General features: G+C 35.6%; 1 protein-coding gene across 2 annotated transcripts in view; it reads right to left on the bottom strand.

The window, feature by feature from the left end:
* Positions 1 to 21,411, bottom strand: part of LAMA2 (laminin subunit alpha 2) — a 622,418-nt gene that overhangs the window by 334,436 nt on the left and 266,571 nt on the right. For both annotated transcript variants that reach the window (XM_082475049.1, XM_082475048.1), the window contains exons 5-8: positions 12,597 to 12,776; positions 9,615 to 9,704; positions 8,090 to 8,207; positions 2,571 to 2,749 (exon numbers count right to left, since the gene is read on the bottom strand). In XM_082475049.1, coding sequence (XP_082331175.1) covers positions 2,571 to 2,749; positions 8,090 to 8,207; positions 9,615 to 9,704; positions 12,597 to 12,776 — 567 coding nt within the window. The remainder of the gene's footprint in view (positions 1 to 2,570; positions 2,750 to 8,089; positions 8,208 to 9,614; positions 9,705 to 12,596; positions 12,777 to 21,411) is intronic.

The raw sequence follows: 21,411 nt of genomic DNA on the forward strand, positions 1-21,411 counted from the left end.
TTATAAATATGATTTATGATTCCAATGACGAGCCACATTTAGACACACGTGGTCCAATTCTGAGATTGGAAAATTTTTTCTGTAAATAAAATTGTAGGCTTTGTAAGGCACATAAGGTTTGCTTCTTCTCTTCCTCCTCCTTCTCTCCTCCTCCTCTTTCACCTAGTTCTTGTTCATCTTGTTCTTCTTTTTCTTTTTCTTAATTTTTTTGTTGTTCTTTTCATTTTCGTTCCATCTCCTTTCCCTTCCTCTCCTTTTTCTCCTCCCCTCCTTCTCCTCCGCCTCTTTCTTTTTTTTCTTTTAACAAACTTTTACAAATGTAAAACAAAAATTATTTGTTTGCAGGCCATATAGATATAGGCCATGGGCCAAATTTGATCTAGAGGTCATAGTTTGCCAATACATGTTTTGGCTGCTAAAAGGCAAATAAAAAGAGGATATTTTGAAACCAGTCAGAGAATTAAAGACACATTATATATAGAAGAAAAAAAATGCAAATGATGGCTGCCTTCTCATTAGAATAAGTGAAATCCAGAAAATACCTAGCTTTATTTTTTTAATAAATTTATTTATTTATTTTATTTTTGTTTGTGTTGGGTCTCCATTGCTGCATGCAGGCTTTTCTCTAGTCGTGGTGAGCAGGGGCTACTCTTCCTTGTGGTGCGTAGGCTTCTCATTGCGGTGGCTTCTCTTCTTGCAGAGCACGGGCTCTAGGCATGTGGGCTTCAGTAGTTGTGGCTCACGGGCTTAGTAGCTCCGAGGCCTGTGGGATCTTCCCAGCCCAGGGCTCAAACCCGTGTCCCCTGCATTGGCAGGCAGATTCTTAACCACTGCGCCACCAGGGAAGCCCAAGAAAATACCATATCTTTAAAGTACTGAAAGAAAAACAAACATCGCTCTCCATGTAATAAAAATATACTTCAGTAATAAGGGTAGAATAAAGACATTTTCAGATGAAATAAACCTGAGAGAAACTGTCACCATCAATTCTTGCCCTATTAAAAAAAAAAGCTACAGGAAGTTCTTCAGGCAGAAGGAAATTATACAAAATTAACAAAAGACATGCAAGATCTCTACACTGAAAACACTGATATGAATAATTAAAGAAGATAGAAATAAGTGAAGAGACATACTATATTCATTGACTGGAAGACTCAGTATTGTTAAAGTGTTAGTTCTCTCCATATTTGCATTTAGATTCTATACAACAATCCCAACTAATATTTCTGTCATTGAGAAGTTGATTCTAAAATTTGTATGGAAATGTAAAGAAACTACTATAGCCAAAACAATCTTCAAAAGGAAGAATAAAGTTAGTGCACATATGTCTCTGAATTCTAGTTTTATTAAAGCTAAAGTCATCAAGATAGTGTGCCATTACCACAAAGATGGACAAATAAGTCCATGGAACAGAACTGGGGCTCCAGATGTTGACCCAAAAGATCAACTGATTTTCAAAAAATGCCTCAAAACAATTTAAAAGAGAAAAAGAAAGTATTTTTCCAAAAATGGTGCTGGAACAACAGATGAACCACATAGATCTCAATCATTATTTCATACCCTACACAAAGATTAACTTGAGATGGGCCATAGCCCTAAAAGTTAAAATTATAACATTTCTAGAGTAAAAAAGAACAATTTCTTGACTTGAAGAAATACTTCACAAGAGAAAATATAGGAATAGCCAATAAACACTTAAAATAAGAATTTAATCCATGGGATCTGCTGTAAATTCATAATAGAAGATCTGCTGTAGCACTAAGCATTGATGGGAACGACTTACTGATTGCCTAGTACCCACTTGCCATACCTACTACACCCACATCCACTAGAATGGCTAATTCAAAAAGATAGTCAAGACCAAATAATAGAGATAATATGGAAGAACTAGAATTTACATACATTTCTGGTGAACATGTAAAACAGTATTACTAACTTGACAAAATGTTGGCAGTATCTTATAAAGTCAAACATGTATCTATCCTATGAAACAAGTACTCTACTCCTAGGTATTTACACAAGGTTAATAACACATGCCCACAAAAAGACTCATATAAAATTGTTTTATAGGAGCTAACCAAAAACTGGAAATGACCCAAATATCCACCAACAGGAGAATGGATTAAAAATTAAGATATGTTCATGCAAAGGACTACTCCTTAGCAATATTTTTTTAAAAAGAAATAACTACTGATGTGTACAACATGAATAAATTTTAACATGTTAAATTGAGTGAAAGGAAGACCAAAAATTTTATGTACTTTATGATTTCATTTTTAGGAAATTCACTAAGAGGCAAAACTAATTTATGCTCTAAAAATCAGAACAGAGTTTGCCTAGGGGTGGTGATTGACTGGAATGAGGCACAATGGGACTTTCTGGAGAGATGGAAATATTTTATATCACATCCTGAAAGATTTATACAGTTTCTACTATGAAATATTTCTAGTCACCTTTGAGAATTTGAAGTCCAACTATTTAGAGAAGCTATCAAAATTATTTTTCCCTATAATACATCTCTGTCTGAAAAAGCCAAAATAACACTTAATGAAAGAAAAAGCATACTTTACCCCTTTGGGTCTGAAGAAACCATCAATGCATGTCTCACAATTTATACCAGCAGTGTTTCGAGTACAATTAATGCACACACCCCCTCCAATGTACTTTCCATGTATATTTAAACTCAGATTTCTTCTGGCAACATTTTCATCATAATAGCATTCTTCAGCTTTCCCATGACAATTGCAGGCTGCATTAGGGAAAAATAAATTTATAAACATTAATTTCAGATTTCAGATATATTTAAAAGTAATATTTTGTTACATAAGAGATTTTTATACCATATGGAAAATTATATTATATTATATATATATATATATATATATATATATAATCAATACAAAGGTATCTAGAAAGTACTTGGATTTATTAGAGATATTAATAAATTTGCATGTTTTAATGGAACTTGAAATAGTTAAAACATAAATTAAGCTGAAGCATATGAAATTGCCAATATTTGACTGATTTTATCTTATAAAACTGATATTTCATATAATTCACCCTACAATTTCCTATTATGACAAACAAATTACTGAAGTATGGTACTGAATGATTAACATCCATGTAATCTGTAATGAATAATTATTCTATGTGAACCTCTGTGTTAGATACTACAGGTAAAAAGGATGCTTAGTATAAACATTTGACCCTTGAATAATGCAGGAGTTAAGGGCACCAATCCTCTGCGCAATGGAAAATAAGAGTATAACTTTGCAGTCAGCCCTCTCTTTCCTTGGTTTCTCATCCCCCAATTCAACCAACCACGGATTGTGTAGTACTGTAGCACTGTTGTCTGCATTTAGTGAAAGAAATCCGCCTATAAGTGGACCCCTGCAGTTCAGATCCATGTTGTTCAAGAGTCAAATGTTATTCCTTTCTTTTACTACTAATCATAACTAAAACTTACGGATTTTTTTTATATGCCACATTCTGTTCTAAATGTTTTATATTTATTACCACTGATTTTAATTCTCAAATAGCTTTGTGACTTACGGACTCCATTAACCTCTTTTCATATATTAGGAACCTCAAGCAAAGAGAAGTGAAGTAACTAGTAAAAGTTCACCAAATCAGTATTGTAAGCCAAACTCTGAAGTCAGGCTCCAGAGTCTGCAGGGCTAACCACTACCACAATCTCTTCAAGTTATCTGATAAGAAAAAGCTGTCCGATAAGTGCCAAGGTATCAGGACAAGATGAGAGCTGGTTTGCTCAGTGGTGAGATCACGCTATTTTGTGCCAGTCTTGGATCTGAGTGCCCTCTTCACTCCTTAGTAGTCCTGTGAGGTAGGGAACTTCATTTACTAAGGCTCAGTTTCCATATAAAACATGAAGCGGTCAGTAGTAATTACTAGGTAGGAAAATTTAAAATGTATGTAAAATCATTAGCATAATGCGTTATAAATAAGTTCCCAATTGATTTTCCCTGTTCCACTTCCTCTCATCTTCATCCTCTATGTTTTCATAGCCCCCTTCTCCTCTTCTCCTCCTTTTCTTTTTCATATCACATTACAGGAGTTCAGAGGAATAAAAAATTACTTCCCCAGGAAGAATTGGGTAAGGCTTAGAAAAATGGGTAGAATTTATTTTAGGATGGGAACTAGGCAAAAAATATACTGTGCAGTGTCCTTCCTCAGATGTTGAGTTTCTTAGTGTCCTTGCACTGATTTCCACATCTATATGTGTGTGCGTATGTGTGCATGTGTATGCACGTGCACGGGCCTGTGGGCGGCACACAGCTCAATCTTTTTTTTAATTCCACAAAAGGGGACACTTATATACTGTTCTGAACTATCTTTTCTACTAACAGTAAATAGCATGGCTCCTTCTTTATTAGTATTATGTTTTCCCTAAGGCTACACTGGGGACTTCTTGATTAATTAGATGCCTAATAGTGGGCAGTTACATTGTTTCCAGATTCCTCCTTTATAACACTGAGTACCTACCAGGAGGACAATGGAGGTGGGGGTAGGAGTGGGGGTCTGGTGTTAGACGGCTCCCCACTTGCCAGCTGAGTGGCTTTGAGGAGACAGTTCAAGCCTTAGCGTCATTTTAGTACTTAACTCTTAGGTTGTGGTGAGAATGCAGATCATCTAGCAGAACGCCTGAGACAGCAAATACTCAGCCCTGTAAATGTCAGTAGCAGTGGTATTAGCAACTGGGTACTAAAGACAAGGATCATAAAATGTCCTGTACAGCTATCCAAGTCCATCTACAGATTAAATTCCTGCAAGTGCAATTTCTAGTCAAGGGGCATGGGAAATTCTAATTTTAATTAACTTGAAAAAATTCCCTCTGCAAATGCTATGTCAGATTACTCTCCCTCCGATAGATAGCATAAAACTGTTTCCCCATGGCCTCACCAAAACTGTGTATTACCAACATTTTCCATTCGGTGAGCATTCAAACATATGTTGAGTGAATGAATGAACACTTTGGTAAGTTAAAAAAAAAGTACTTTTATTGTTTTAATGGATACTTCCTTAATTATAAATAAGTGGGATAATTTCTTTATATGGTTATGTCATTTTTTTCCTGAGAAATGTCTGTTTTGATCTTTGCTCATTTTTAACAGGTTTTTTTGAATTTTTTTCTTATTGCTATGGAAGATCTCTTCATACAGTAAGGATATTATCTCCTTTTCTTGTTTGTTGCAAATATCTTCTTCAGCTTCTTGGCTTTTGATTTAAGATATAGTACTCTTGCTATATTAATGGAGAGTTTTCAAAATGTATTCTAGGGGACATGTAGTCACAAATATAAATCACTAGGGATCATAAGCAGTTTTATATCTTTAGGACAATGTGCAAGAATTCTCAAAAATCTTGTAAAAATATATTGCAAGAAATAGTCAAGATTTCTGCTACAAGTACAACTAGAGGGAAATACAGAGGAATACAAATTTATTCTCACATTATTTAGAACTAGTATTGCTGACTGCACTTATAACCATAGCTAATGCAGGTAAAGACTGATGCCTGAGGAGCAGTCCTTTTCACACTCCATGTATGAGGGCCCTTTCCTACAGCCTTGGCTGCTGTTTAAAGGTCCTGGGCCTGCACAGCTTTCATCTATAGCCTTAGAGGACATGGATAGTATCTACTCACAAAGAGCCATTTTTCACTCTGTCATCAGCAGTTTGTTATTTCACAGAATGTTCAAGACACATGATAGAAACTGTCTGTTAGTACAGGCTTAGCAATGGAATACATATCCTTTGCACTTTAGAGATATAATCTGCCTCAAACAAGCTAGATTGATAAAAGTCGAAATTAAATTCAAATGAATTAGAAGGCAGTTGTTCATTATATAAAGGGATTTGTCATGTTGCAGAAGGATTTTTCTAAATATTAAGAGGTGATTGGAACACAATTCAACTTGGAAAATAAAATTTTCATATAAGCTTTTATGAATGTATACATTGCCAAAAGCACAATATTTATACAAGGTTTTATGGTTAAGACCCCTATCTTTAATTTGTGGATTTCAAAAAAAAAATTATTTTTTCAGTTTGGAAATACAACCTCCCATCTCTTCCACAAAGAAGGATAAAACTGTTTTATAATAACACTATTTTATAAAAATGTATATAGCAGCAAGTGGAAATTTCCTTCTGTGTTGCTTTGTCCATCCCTGTTGCTAATAAGTCTGATCCATCCTTTCTGTTTCCTTGTTTAAACACATATACACAAGCGGAGAGCGGTAAAGGATTCTGCAGATCCACTTAACGTTACATCATGATAACTTTGTGATAGAATTTCAGAGACAACAGGAAGAATCCCTACCCTCAAATGCTCAAAAGTTCCACGTGTGACTGCTGATATTCCACAAGCAGAAGAGAAATTAATCAAACTTAAGGAAGTTTGAGAAGAGATATTCATGGTGTCATTTAACTTAAATTCAGTCTTAGGAATGAATGTCTACTCTTGTTGGGAGAAGCTGTGGAGATCCTGAGGGATCGTCAGGAATGGGGTTGGGGGTAGATGACAAAAAACAAGGGCTAGGCATCTGATACCCCCCCTTACAACACTGGGTAGTGGTGGCCCATTCTCTCAGATACATCTCAGTCACAATGAGTGATTTCTAAACCAAAATATCTTCACAAACACGCAGACACAAATCAAAAAGCAAAAGAGATATGTGCAGAAAATGAAGGGACTCAAGACATTGATAGGATAGGCAGAATCTTAAACTGAAAAGAAAATGTATTTTATGTTTGGGGAATATTTTATGATTAAAGTCTGTTACAATTCAATAATTTTAAGGACCTATCTTGTCTGACACATGATACATGATAAATATTTTTATTCAATAAATATATAAGGTTGGTATTGGTTTAAAATGTCTACCAAACCTGTTTTGGTGACCACATACACCTATTGAACCGAAAAAATGTGATCAGGACTGATTCACTAAAATATTAATATTTGAATTCAACTGAATTGGGCTTTCTGGCTAGTGCGGATTTATAGTTCAGCAGAAGTCTTTGTTTTTAGGTCTCGTCTTGGCCTGAACAGATCTCCAGAAACAGACGTTTCTCTAGCTTCCCTGTCACTGTGTTGGGACAGTAGGCAATATTAGGCTACAAAGCCATCCGCTACCTTTCTTGGGTATTTCCCTTCAGGAGAAACTTCAAAAGGGATAATATTAAAGTATAAATGAGTATTTGTTGGCAAATGTTTGCATAGCCAGTTGTTTTACGATTTTTCATTACTGGCTTTTTCTTGGTTGTCACTGCCCAATAATTACTATAGCATAGTTTATGCTACTGATTGTCACTGATACCATTTCTAATAGTAGCATTTTATACTGTTATTAATGTGAAACCACACATTTAAAATATTAATGCTTATTATTAAAATAAATATTCTTTCTGCACAAATTTGATTTTCTGCCTTCTCTCTGTTACGTTTTACTCTCCTATTCTTCCCAGCTACTGCCCCCAAACACTACCCTTTAATAAGTATAACTAATGAATCAGAGTCCTTTCTTTCCCAGATAATAAACTGACTCTAACCTGTAGGGTATGATCTCTCCCCTCTGGTTTTTCTCCATTTATTAGATGATGGGTATTCAAAAGCTATTTACTATTTACCTAAGCTATTTAGGGGAGGAACTACAAAGGGAACAGGCTGAAGGATCTGGAGCTATACTGGTTTCAGAACCATTTTATAAACATACGTGTTTAGAAGGGTAATCTCTATACCCTGTAGGTTTTACTGAATGTTTACTTACATTTCTATATATATATTATGCTATAAGCTTCAGATTCACCCCTGATGACAGTAAGTATATACTATGCTTTTATCTATTTTTCATTATTTTCACACAGTGGTAAATTCGTGGGTGCTTGGTAAATATTTGTCAAATTAAAAAAAAAAACCTTGAAAACTCTAAAACAGGAGGGTAAAAGAGCTTACCAGCTACTGTCTTGGATAAAACATATGAACTGGAAATATGTGCACATGTTTATATCACCTGTGCCCCAGGAAAGGAAGAATTACCCGTGGTGCTGGCTTTTCAGGAACATACCTTCACATTCAGTTTTGGTCAGAAAAGTGCCTGCTCTCCACGGTTTCTGATGAAATCCAGGACAGCACTGATCGCAGCTATCACCACACGTGTTATGCTCACATTCACAGCGGGATTTCTAGTCAAAAAATGGGGAAAAAGCATACTTTTAGCATTCTTTGGAACCATAAATGAGGGACTTCCCCTGAAAGGTAGACTGAAGAGAAAAGAAAACATCAAGACTATGTACCAAAATCTAAAACTCCCATCAGTCTGGGAAGGAAGAGGTGCCAGCCTTGGGAGTGGGTATATTTGATCGACATCAGCTTAGGGAGGGAGATCCAGGCTGGCTCTGGAATCACTGGGCTCAGACACAGAAGAGAGAAGAGGCCCAGCTGGGAGTAGTCTAGAAGACTAGAATCCCTTCTCTGATTCCTGAGATCCACAGGTCTTCTGGGTGGGATGTATCCATTTTAAGGATTCCCTCAAAGTACAATCAACATTTGGTGTAGGAAGAGGGGAAAGAGTAGATTCCTAGGCATGGAGGGGCATGGATAGAATAGAAATCTAATACCCCAAGCCTGAATCTCCTGTCTGTGTGTGTTCTGAGTACAGTCTTATTTCATCACATGGAACTGGCCCTCCAAAGCTGCTGTGTGGGCTCTCAAAGCTTGGGAAATACTGCTCAATACCCCTATCAATACCCCTGATAGACAGTGCCCACACCCTGAAGAAAGCAGGACCACAGCCTTGCCCAGAAAAATATGCCAGGGGTTTGAATCTTCCCGAGGAGGTAATACTATGATGCATTAGTCAGAAAACTAATACTATTTGAGAAATACCATTTGCATTACAGTTTTAGTAGGAAAAAAATCTTTACATAGGTAGCTACATTCACTGATCTTACTATTGAATATATTTCTTCCATACACTATAAAGTGGATGATTTTCTATTTCACCAGTTTATTTATGACTGAGAAAAACAGATGCTCATTCATCTTCTTTTTTAGGTTATGTTCATTTAGTCCATTGTCATTAATGAAAAATTCAACCCAAAACCATTCCAGCATTTTCTGACCTGGCGGTTTCAAACTCTATTGAATACTCTCTTCCACCCTACTCCTTACTGCCCCTGTCCTACCTCAGCCTCCGGTTCCATGGCCATTTAGATTTACTTCCATGTACATTTTTCATTTGTTTGCATTAATTTTTTTGATGAAAATTCTTAAAAGAAACGGTCAGGTTGATTAATGACAGGCATTCTCTAAAGCTAAATCATACAGCAGGCTGTCATAGCTAGAAAGGTTTCAAAATATATAGACCAGTTTGGAGCCTTTTTGGAAGAAAACTAATCTCTTTTCTGATACTGTGATGGCTGCCTTCAAAGTCTATCATCCTACTTGCCAGCTCTATTTCACCCTGGCATGGCTTTCTGTTAAGTGGGGACCTGATACCCGTTCACAGCGTCCCTGTCAGCAAAGCTTCTCATGAAGCATTTTACAGTTCAGAGCTCCATTTTACCTAAGCATCCTATAAATATACATACATTTGTCACTGGATCAAGTGGACAAGCCCTGGCATGACCATAGCAGATGCACATCCCTCCAACCGAAATATCCTTGACCGAGTAGTAATACTGCAAAAAAGCAATCCAGAGAGAAATCCTATTAAGACTACTGCAAGGTGAAAGCAACAAAAGGGAACATTCAGTTAAAAACTTGGCCTTCTGCTTGTATCCTCAGTTTGAAGCACTAGAGAACAACAGAAGGTTCACAAAAATATCCAGTAACTCCTCACATTGAAATCATAGCCCAGGGACAGAAAGCCTCTAATTTACGTTAGGTGGGCATTTTAGAAATTTCTTTCTTACAGACAGTACAAAGGACTGCACAGTACAAATAGTCCATGCTGGAGTATTTACTATTGAGAGCAAACTGTTATGGGGCGGGGGACAAGGGCATTAATTCTTCATAAAAGTTGAAAGAAAGAAAACCTCTTTTATTATCATTATAGGAACATCGGTGTTCATGAATCATACGCAGACTGTTTTACTTGATGGATTTGAAAAGAATCAACAAATTTAGCGAAATAGTGCTCATAACAACACATTTCTTAACCATATCAAGAAGAAAATGAAAATTAATTATAAGATTGATTTAACATAATGTGAGTAGTAAACTAGATGTGCAGAACACTTTTTTTTCATTATTATGTTAAAATGTCCATGCAATTACTTTCCTATCTGAGTTAACAGGACTGTTTCTAATTATTTTCATCTACTCAGCTATTTTTAAAAGATTATTTGTAATTACAGAACAGGACTATTTTAAAATTTTACTTAATTTGTATATAGCATTTTATAGTTGTGAGAGTACTTCATATTACCTACGGAATCCAAATAACCAACTTATGGTAGATAGTTCTATTATTCCAATTATTTACACTAAAAAAAAAAACCCCACACATTTAGTGAGAATAAGTAGGTGAACACGAAGTTCCCTGACTACAAATTCCCTTTTCCAATTTATTTCTTTTCTTTGCTTCTTTTTAAAATTCTTTTTGTTTGTTTTTGCTGTTTACGTATAGTATCTTTTATAATATTTTTGTTACTTTATCTTACTTGATATACTTAGACCTCACACTATTGTAACTTGCAAGGAAGTTTAGGTTTAGTTTAGACATAAAAAAGTCTGCTTTTCACTAACTTCATCACCTTATAATACAGACACAAACAGGAATAGTTGCTCAGAAAGCTGATACAGTAGTTTTGTAGATGTTTTTAAAATTGGGAAATTTGCTTTAAATATAAATGTGCAATGCTTCATTTCTGCGTCATGAAGAGGAGCTAAAATTCAATATACTATTTTTATATATTTAAATTTATATGTAGTGTTTACAGAACTTGAGTACTTTCAAAAAACGTATTTATATGTTGAATTTTACTGCACTATTTTAAAGGCTCATGTACAATGAAGTTATAAATAATAGATGTGCACCCTAAACCCCTCTCTGCCTTCTGCAAAAGATGGTAAAAGGAACACATTTATTTCCATTGATTTTTTTTCTTTGATAGATATACTGTCAGGAAAGATTAAATTTCACTTCAAAATCATTCAGTCTTCCTTGGTGTGTATTTTTAAGTCATGCCAAAATTATAATTAAAAATCTTTTTTTTAACAAGTGAAGAATCTAAACATTGGTGAAAAATAATGATTACTTTTGCATAAGACAAGTTACAATATACTGAAATATAAGACAAGGTAAAATTATTTCAGGTTTGGAAATACAGGGCACTAAAACATCCAACATGTGTTGCATGGGGACAATAAAACTTTAAAAGTTATTTTGTAATGATGGAGAGGTTAGGTGTGAGTAAGTTAAGTAATGAGAAGAGAAAATATGTGAGGGGTACTCAGGAATTGTGAAAAGTACCACCCTTCAATATTCAGCCTGACGGTTCAGCAATTTGGTAATTGGTGGCAACCGTCTAACCTTAGTAGGGTCATTCTAGAGCAATGCTTTTTCTCACAATCCCTACAATCCTCTTTTCTCCTCCGCTGTTAGCATATATTTGTTCTATGGATTTACTGCCGAATTGACTCTCTTGGTAATAGTGCCTTGGCTGTGTAGCAGCATATAAAGGAGATGAGTAAACCAGTGAATACAGTGAGGCGTGGATAGGAGAAAGAACAGTTATCACACATAGCAACTTGGGCTGATCGTCTATGTCATAATCTCTCAAATTCTTGTTTAACACTGGAAAACAACACTTGTTAGCTCCTACTTTCAATGATCTGTTGAAAGGATGCTATGACCATTTTTGCCTGATATTCAATTCATAAAGGAAAATAAAATAGTATATATAATCACTTTTTTCCTATAGCAGCACTCTTTTGAACTAGCAGTGCCTTGTGATTCATTAATGAAGCATAAAACTAAATTATTTAATTAGACAAAATGGTCCAAAGAACAGTGACATCCATATCACCTGGGAATTTATTAGAATTGCAGTTTCTCAGTTCTGCCCTAGACCTACTGAATCCGAATCTGCATTTCCACATCACCAGCTGATCTATGCACATTAAAGGTTATCAAGATGTCATGTAATGTGTGTGTGTGTACTAAGTCATGATATAAAATGTATTTCTTAGTGTGGGTTGCAACCAAAAATGTTTCAAAGCCCATTCCCTTCCTGTAGTAACCCCCCACAAAAGCCAATTATAATAGTAGTATGGATTACCCAAAGTGTCGAAAAACTAACTTAGGCCTCAAAATTAAGATAATGATCTAGGCATTATGATCTCCATTGTACCAAAGAGGAAATTGAACTTTAGAAATGTTAAAAAGTTTGATAAATGTTACACATCTAATAAGTGGCAGAGCTTAGATTTAAACAAAGGAAGGTCTGTGGAATTTCAAAGTCTTTCACTCCTTCACTGAAAAATATCTTTTAAAACTATTTAACAGACAATTAAAACGATGGGCGCAATATCATTCACAAGTTCCAGTATGATTCATTGTAACTTACTCTTCGTGTGACAATGGGGTCAATTTCTCTTGGGTCTTTGTGAGCAAACATCATCAAATCGGCATTCAAGGTGCGGATCCTCTGAAATCTCAGGCGAATGTAGCGGGCGGAGGTAAATTCTAGCAGTTCAGGAGACGGATCATCAGCACTCGGTCTCCCATTGATCAAAGAGATGTGAATCTACACAATGTGGGAAATCATTTGACAATTAAAGTTACCAAAAATTAAATATCTGGTTTTGTTTAATTTTTCTTAGAAAAATAAAGTTAAGCTCCCTTTCTCCCAGTTAGTCAGGCAGATACAGGTTCATATTTATTTACTGGAATGCAGTGAAGTAATTGAGGAATTTTATGACTGCTTTAGTACATATACATGCAATTTATTTGCTTATATTTCAGGTGTGTTGTATATACTGCAATTACCCATATTTCTCTGTTCCAAGGCAGTGCATCTACTTGACTTTCCTAGGATTTCTATAAATTCTGAAGTCATTCTTTTTCTGAAAATTATTGTGCCCTAACATTATTTAAGACTGTAGTATATAGTGGGAAAACAGAAAACTTGGTATAAAAAAGTTACAAAACATCAGACAAAAACAAGAAACCATCAGGAGCTTAATTTTTTTTATTCTAAATTGAAAGTATCTAATTATATAGCCTTAAAATATAGAGAGCAAAAATGGACACATTACAAGAAAAACTACACAAATCTCCAAGCACAGTGAGAAATTTCAATAAGCTGGGTTTTTTTTGTTGTTGTTGTTTGTTTTTTAGTAATTGATAGATCAAGAAGGCAAAAAATTTACCAAGGATATAACACATTCTATGAAAAATACACTCTATGAAAATATATTAAAACCTGGACAGGATGGCAATTTTTTCAGGAAAATAATTTAGCACAACTGACACCAGAAGAAATCAAATCTAACCATGCCATTTTCCAGGTAAAAAATGGAGAAATGGTCAAGAAATTACCCTCCAAAGGTAATTTGGAGGCATGAGGCCCACATGTTCTAACAGGGATTTCATGAGAGCAGAGAATTCTAATGGGGAATAAATCATTTGATAAAATAAGAAGTATTTCTATCACAGATAAAGGACTTACTTTTCTAATGCCTAAAGAACTCCTATAAATCAACAAGAAAAAATACCAACAACACAAAAATAGACAAAAGATGTAAGAGGACTATTCAAAGAAAGGGAAATATAAATGGCTATTAAACTTTTGATAAGATAGTGAACTTCACTCATAACAGAACCATTAATTAAAACCACTCTAAAAACCTTTTCCATTTTTTCAGGTTGTCAGAATCCTAAAATATTGATAATACTCCCTGATGGCAAGACTAAAGAGGTACAGCAATTCTCACATACTTACAGGTGTGAGTGTAAAATGACACAGGCCCTTATGAAGGTAAATTTAGCAATAACTGTCAAAATTACAAATGCACAGAATATTTTACTTAGAAATTCCACTTCTGGGAAATTACCCTACAGATAGATAGATAGATAGATAGATAGATCACTAATTAACATGTAATTAATGAAATGTAAAACTATATTGAATTCCCACCACATTTTTTGGTAATAGCAGAAGACTGGAAACAATCTAATATCCATCAATGTGAGACTGGTTAAATAAATTATACATCTACACAGTGAATTATATGTACCTTACAAAAGAATAAGGAAACTCTCAATAAAATGACAGGAAGAACTACTTTCACTTTTTTTACTTTGTAAATGCATTATTACCTATGCAATAAATCAAATGAGATTAAAATTGTTAAAGGAATTGAAATTGAGTGGTAAGTTTTGGACTGAACACACACACACACACACACACACACACAGCATGTGCATGCACACACAGGAGGCTAAAGAGCAAAGGAAACCATAAACAAGATGAAAGACAATCCCCAGAATGGGAGAAAATGTTTGCAAATGAATCAACAGACAAAGGATTAATCTCCAAAATATAAAAACAGCTTATGCAGGTCAATATTAAAAAATGGGTGGAAGACCTAAATAGACATTTCTCCAAAGAAGACATACAGAAGGCCAAGAGGCACATGAAAAGATGCTCAACATCACTAATTATTAGAGAAATGCAAATCAAAACTACAATGAGGTATCATCTCACACCTGTCAGAATGGCCATCATCAAAAAAAAAAATCTACAAACAATAAATTCTGGAGAGGGTGTGGAGAAAAGGGAACCCTCTTGCACTGTTGGTAGGAATGTAAATTGATACAGCCACTATGGAGAACAGTATGGAGGTTCCTAAAAAAACTAAAAACAGAATCACCATATGACCCAGCTACCCCACTACTGGGCATATACTCAGAGAAAGCCATAATTCAAAAAGAGTCATGTACCACAATGTTCATTGCAGCTCTATTTACCATAGCCAGGTCATGGAAGCAAACTAAATGCCCACTGACAGACAAATGGATAAAGGTGTGGTACATATAATATATACAATGGAATAATAGCCATAAAAAGGAATGAAATTGGATCATTTGTAGAGATGTGGATGGACCTAGAGACTGTCACACAGAGTGAAGTAAGTCGGAAAGAGAAAAATAAATATCGTATATTAATGCATATATGTGGGATCTAGACAAATGGTACAGATGAACCTGTTTGTAAGGCAGAAATACAGACAGAGACATAGAGAACTAATGTATGGACCCCAAGGGGGAAAAGGAGTGTGGGATGAATTGGGAGATTGGGATCGACATATATACACTAATATGTATAAAATACATAACTAATGAGAACCTGCTGTATAGCACAGGAAACTTTACTTCACTTCATTGTACAGTAGAAACTAACACCATACTGTAAAACAACTATACCCGAATTTAAAAAAAGATACAAAATACTATGTATAAAATAAATAAGCTACAAGGATATATTGTACTGCACAGGGGAAATATGGTCATTATTTTGTAAAAACTTTAAATGGAATATAATCTATAAAAATACTGAATCACTACGATGTACCCTTGAAACTAATATAATACAGTAAATCAATTATACTTCAGGAAAAAAATAAATTAAAAAAAAAAAAGGAGAGACCTTCAAGATGACAGAAGAGTAAGACGTGGAGATCACCTTCCTCCCCAGAAATACATCAAAAATACATCTACATGTGGAACAACTCCTACAGAACACCTACTGAATGCTGGCAGAAGACCTCAGACTTCCCAAAAGATGTCCCCAGGCTACCTACACGCATAGGCGGGGCCAAATCCAAAGCTGAACCCCAGGAGCTGTGCGAACAAAGAAGAGAAAGGGAAATCTCTCCCAGCAGCCTCAGGAGCAGCAGATTAAATCCCCACGATCAACTGGATGTACCCTGCATTTCTGGAATACCTGAATAGACAACGAATCATCCAAAAATTGAGGCAGTGGACTTTGGGAGCAACTGTAGACTTGGGGTTTTGCTTTCTGTATCTAATTTGTTTTTGGTTTTCTGTTTATCTTAGTTTAGTATTTAGAGTTTATTTTCATTGGTAGATTTGTTTATTGATTTGGTTGCTCTCTTCCTTCTTTTTTTTAATATATAGATATATATTTTTTTTTACTTTTTTTCTTTTGGTGACGGTGTATGTGTATGCTTCTTTGTGTGATTTTGTCTGTACAGCTTTGCTTTTACCATTTGTCTTATTGTTCTGTCTTGTTTTGTTTTTTTGTATAGTTTTTAGTGCTGGTTATCATTGGTGGATTTGTTTTTTAGTTTGGTTGCCTCTATTCCTTTCTTTTCTTTTTTTATTACTTTTTAATTTTTTAAATTTTAACAATATTTTTATTTTTTATTTTAATAAATTTTTTATTTATTTTTTCTTTCTTTCTTTCTCTCTTTCTTTCTTTCTTTCTTCCTTTTTTTCTCCCTTTTCTTCTGAGCCATGTGGCTGACAGGGTCTTGCTGCTCTGGCCCGGTGTCAGGCCTGTGCCTCTGAGGTGGGAGAGCCGAGTTCAGGACATTGGTCCACCAGAGACCTCCCGGCTCCATATAATATCAAATGGCAAAAGCTCTCCGAGAGAGCTCCAACTCAGCACGAAGACCCAGCTCCACTCAAAAACCAGCAAGCTACAGTGCTGGACACCCCATGCCAAACAACTAGCAAGACAGGAACACAATCCCACCCATAGCAGAGAGGCTGCCTAGAATCATACTAAGTTCACAGACACCCCAAAACAAACCACGGATGCAGTCCTGCCCACCAGAAAGACAAGATCCAGCCTCATCCACCAGAACACAGGCACCAGTCCCCTCCACCAGGAAGCCTACACAACCAACTGAACCAACCTTAGCCACTGAGGGCAGACACCAAAAACAATGGGAACTACGAACCTGCAGCCTGCGAAAAGGACATCCCAAACATAGTATGTTAAGCAAAATGAGAAGACAGAGAAACACACAGCAGATGAAGGAGCAAGGTAAAAACCCACCAGACCAAATTAATGAAGAGGAAATAGGCAGTCTACTTGAAAAATAATTCAGAGTAATGACAGTAAACATGATCCAAAATCTTGGAAATAGAATGGAGAAAATACAAGAAACGTTTAACAAGGACATAAAAGAACTAAAGAGCAAACAAACAATGATGAACAACAAAATAAATGAACTTAAAAATTCTCTAGAAGGAAACAATAGCAGAATAACTGAGGCAGAAGAACGGATAAGTGACCTGGAAGATAAAATAGTGGAAATAACTACCACAAAGCAGAATAAAGAAAAAAGAATGAAAAGAATTGAGGACAGTCTCAGAGGCCTCTGGGACAAAATTAAATGCACCAACATTCAAATTATAGGGGTCCCACAAGAAGAAGAGAAAAAGAAAGGGACTGAGAAAATATTTGAAGAGATTACAGTTGAAAACTTCCCCAATATGGGAAAGCAAATAGTCAATCAAGTCTAGGAAGTTCAGAGAGTCCCATACAGGATAAATCCAAGGAGAAACACGACAAGACACATATTAATCAAACTATCAAAAATTAAATACAAAGAACAAATATTAAAAGCAGCAAGGGAAAAACAACAAATAACTTACAAAGGAACTCCCATAAGGTCAACAGCTGATTTTTCAGCAGAAACTCTGCAAGCCAGAAAGGAGTGGCAGGACATATTTAGTGATGAAAGGGAAAAACCTACAACCAAGATTACTCTACCCAGCAAGGATCTCATTCAGATTCGACGGAGAAATTAAAACCTTTACAGACAAGCAAAAGCTAAGAGAATTCAGCACCACCAAACCAGCTTTACAACAAATGCTAAAGGAACTTCTCTAGGCAGGAAACTCAAGAGAAGGAAAAGACCTACAATAACATTACCCAAAATGGTAATAGGAACATACATATCGATAACTACCTTAAATGTAAATGGATTAAATGCTCCAACCAGAAGACACAGACTGGCTGAATGGATACAAAAACAACACCTGTACATATGCTGTCTACAAGAGACCCACTTCAGACATAGGGACACATACAGACTGAAAGTGAGGGGATGGAAAAAGACCTTCCATGCAAATGGAAATCAAAAGAAAGCTGGAGTAGCAATTCTCACATCAGACAAAATAGACTTTAAAATAAAGACTATTACAAGAGACAAAGAAGGACACTACATAATGATCAAGGGATCAATCCAAGAAGAAGATTTAACAGTTGTAAATATTTATGCACCCAACATAGGAGCACCTCAATACATAAGGCAAATGTTAACAGTCATAAAAGGGGAAATTGACAGTAACATAATCATAGTACGGGACTTTAACACTCCACTTACACCAATGGACAGATCATCCGAAATGAAAATAAATAAGAAAACACAAGATTTAAATGACACTTAAACAAGATGGACTTAATTGATATTTATAGGACATTCTATCAAAAAACAACAGAATACACTTTCTTCTCAAGTGCTCATGGAACTTTCTCCAGGACAGGCCATATCTTGGGTCACAAATCAAGCCTTGGTAAATTTAAGAAAATTGAAATTGTATCACATATCTTTTCTGACCACAACGCTATGAGACTAGATATCAATTGCAAGAAAAAAACTGTAAAAAATACAAACAGATGGAGGCTAAACAATATGCTACTAAATAACCGAGAGAGCACTGAAGAAATCAAAGAGGAAATCAAAAAATACCTAGAAACAAATGACAATGAAAACATGATGACCCAAAACCTATGGGATGCAGCAGTTCTAACAGGGAAGTTTATAGAAATACAATCCTACCTCAAGACACAAGAAACATCTCAAATAAACAACCTAACCTTACACCTAAAGCAATTAGAGAAAGAAGAAAAAACCCCCAAAGTTAGCAGAAGGAAAGAAATCATAAAGAGCAGATCAAAAATAAATAAAAAAGAAATGAAGGAAACAATAGCAAAGATCAATAAAACTAAAAGCTGGTTCTTTGAGAAGATAAACAAAAATTGATAAACCATTAGCCAGACTCATCAAGAAAAAAAAGGAAAAGACTCAAATCAACAGACTTCTAAATGAAAAAGGAGAAGTAACAATTGACACTGCAGAAATACAAAGGATCATGAGAGATTACTGCAAGCAACTATATGTCAATAAAATGGATAACGTGGAAGAAGTGGACAAATTCTTAGAAAAGCACAACATTCCGAGACTGAACCAGGAAGAAATAGAAAATATCAACAGACCAATCACGAGCACTGAAATTGAGACTGTGATTAAAAATCTTCCAACAAACAAAAGCCCAGGACCAGATGGCTTCCCAGGTGAATTCTATCAAACATTCAGAGAAGGGCTAACACCTATCCTTCTCAAACTCTTCCAAAATATAGCAGAGGGAGGAACACTCTCAAACTCATTCTATGAGGGCACCATCACCCTGATACCAAAACCAGACAAAGATGTCGCAAAAAAAGGAAACTACAGGCCAGTATCACTGATGAACATAGATGCAAAAATCCTTAACAAAATTCTAGCAAACAGACTCCAACAGCACATTAAAAGGATCATACACCATGATCAAGTGGGGTTTATCCCAGAAATGCAAGGATTCTTCAATATACACAAATCAATCAATGTGATACACCATATCAACAAATGGAAGGACAGAAACGATATGATCATCTCAATAGATGCAGAAAAAGCTTTCAACAAAATTCAAAACCCATTTATGATAAAAACTCTCCAGAAAGTGGGCATACAGGGAAACTACCTCAACATAATAAAGGCCATACATGACACACCCACAGCCAACATCGTTCTCAATGGTGAAAAACTGAAACCATTTCCTTTAAGATCATGAACAAGACAAGGTTGCCCACTCTCACCACTAATTATTCAACATAGTTTTGGAAGTTTTAGCCACTGCAATCAGAGAAGAAAAAGAAATAAAAGGAATCCAAATCGGAAAAGAAGTAAAGCTGTCACTGTTTGCAGATGACATGACACTATACATAGAGAAACCTAAAGATGCTACCAGAAAACTACTAGAGCTGATCAATGAATTTGGTAAAGTAGCAGGATACAAAAGTAATGCACAGAAATCTCTTGCATTCCTATACACTAATGATGAAAAATCTGAAAGAGAAATTAAGGAAAGACTCCCATTTACCCCTGCAACAAAAAGAATAAAATACCTAGGAATAAACCTACCTAAGGAGACAAAAGACCTGTGTGCAGAAAACTGTAAGACACTGATGAAAGAAATTAAAGATGATACAAACAGATGGAGAGATATATCATGTTCTTGGATTGGAAGAATCAACACTGTGAAAATGACTATACTATCCAAAGCAATCTACAGATTCAATTCAATCCCTACCAATCTACCAATGGCATTTTTCACAGAATTAGAACAAAAAAATCTCACAATTTGCATGGAAACATGAAAGAGCCCGAATAGACAAAGCAATCTTGAGAAAGAAAAAGGGAGCTGGAGGAATCAGGCTCCTGGACTTCACACTATACTACAAAGCTACATTAATCAAGACAACATGGCACTGGCACATAAACAGAAATATAGGTCAATGGAACAGGATAGAAAGCCCAGAGATAAACCCAGGCATATGTCATAACCTTATCTTTGATAAGAGAGGCAAGAATATACAATGGAGAAAAGACAGCCTCTTCAATAAGTGGTGCTGGGAAAACTGGACAACTGCATGTAAAAGAATGAAATTAGAACACTTCCTATCACCATACACAAAAACAAACTCAAAATGGATTAAAGACCTAAATGTAAGGCCAGACACTATCAAACTCTTAGAGGAAAACATAGGCAGAACACTCTATGACATAAATCATGGCAAGATCCTTTTTGACCCTCCTTCTAGAGAAATGGAAATAAAAACCAAAATAAACAAATGGGACCTAATGAAACTTAAAAGCTTTTGCACAGCAAAGCCATAAAAAGGACGAAAAGACATCCCTCAGAATGGGAGAAAATATATGCAAACGGAGCAACTGACAAAGGATTAATTTCCAAGACATACAAGCAGCTCACGCAGCTCAACATCAAAAAAACAAACAACCCAATCCAAAAATGGGCAGAAGACCTAAATAGACATTTCTCCAAAGAAGATATACAGATTGCCAACAAACACATGAAAGGATGCTCAACGTCACTAACCATTAGAGAAATGCAAATCAAAACTACAATGAGGTATCACCTCACACCAGTCAGAATGGCCATCATCAAAAATTCTACAAACGATAAACGCTGGAGAGGGTGTGGAGAAAAGGGAACCTTCTTGCACTGTTGGTGGGAATGTAATCTGATACAGCCACTATGGAGAACAGTATGGAGGTTTTTTA

Source organism: Balaenoptera physalus (assembly GCF_965194825.1).
Source record: "Balaenoptera physalus genome assembly, chromosome: 9".
In the NCBI taxonomy this organism is placed as follows: Eukaryota; Metazoa; Chordata; class Mammalia; order Artiodactyla; family Balaenopteridae; genus Balaenoptera; species Balaenoptera physalus.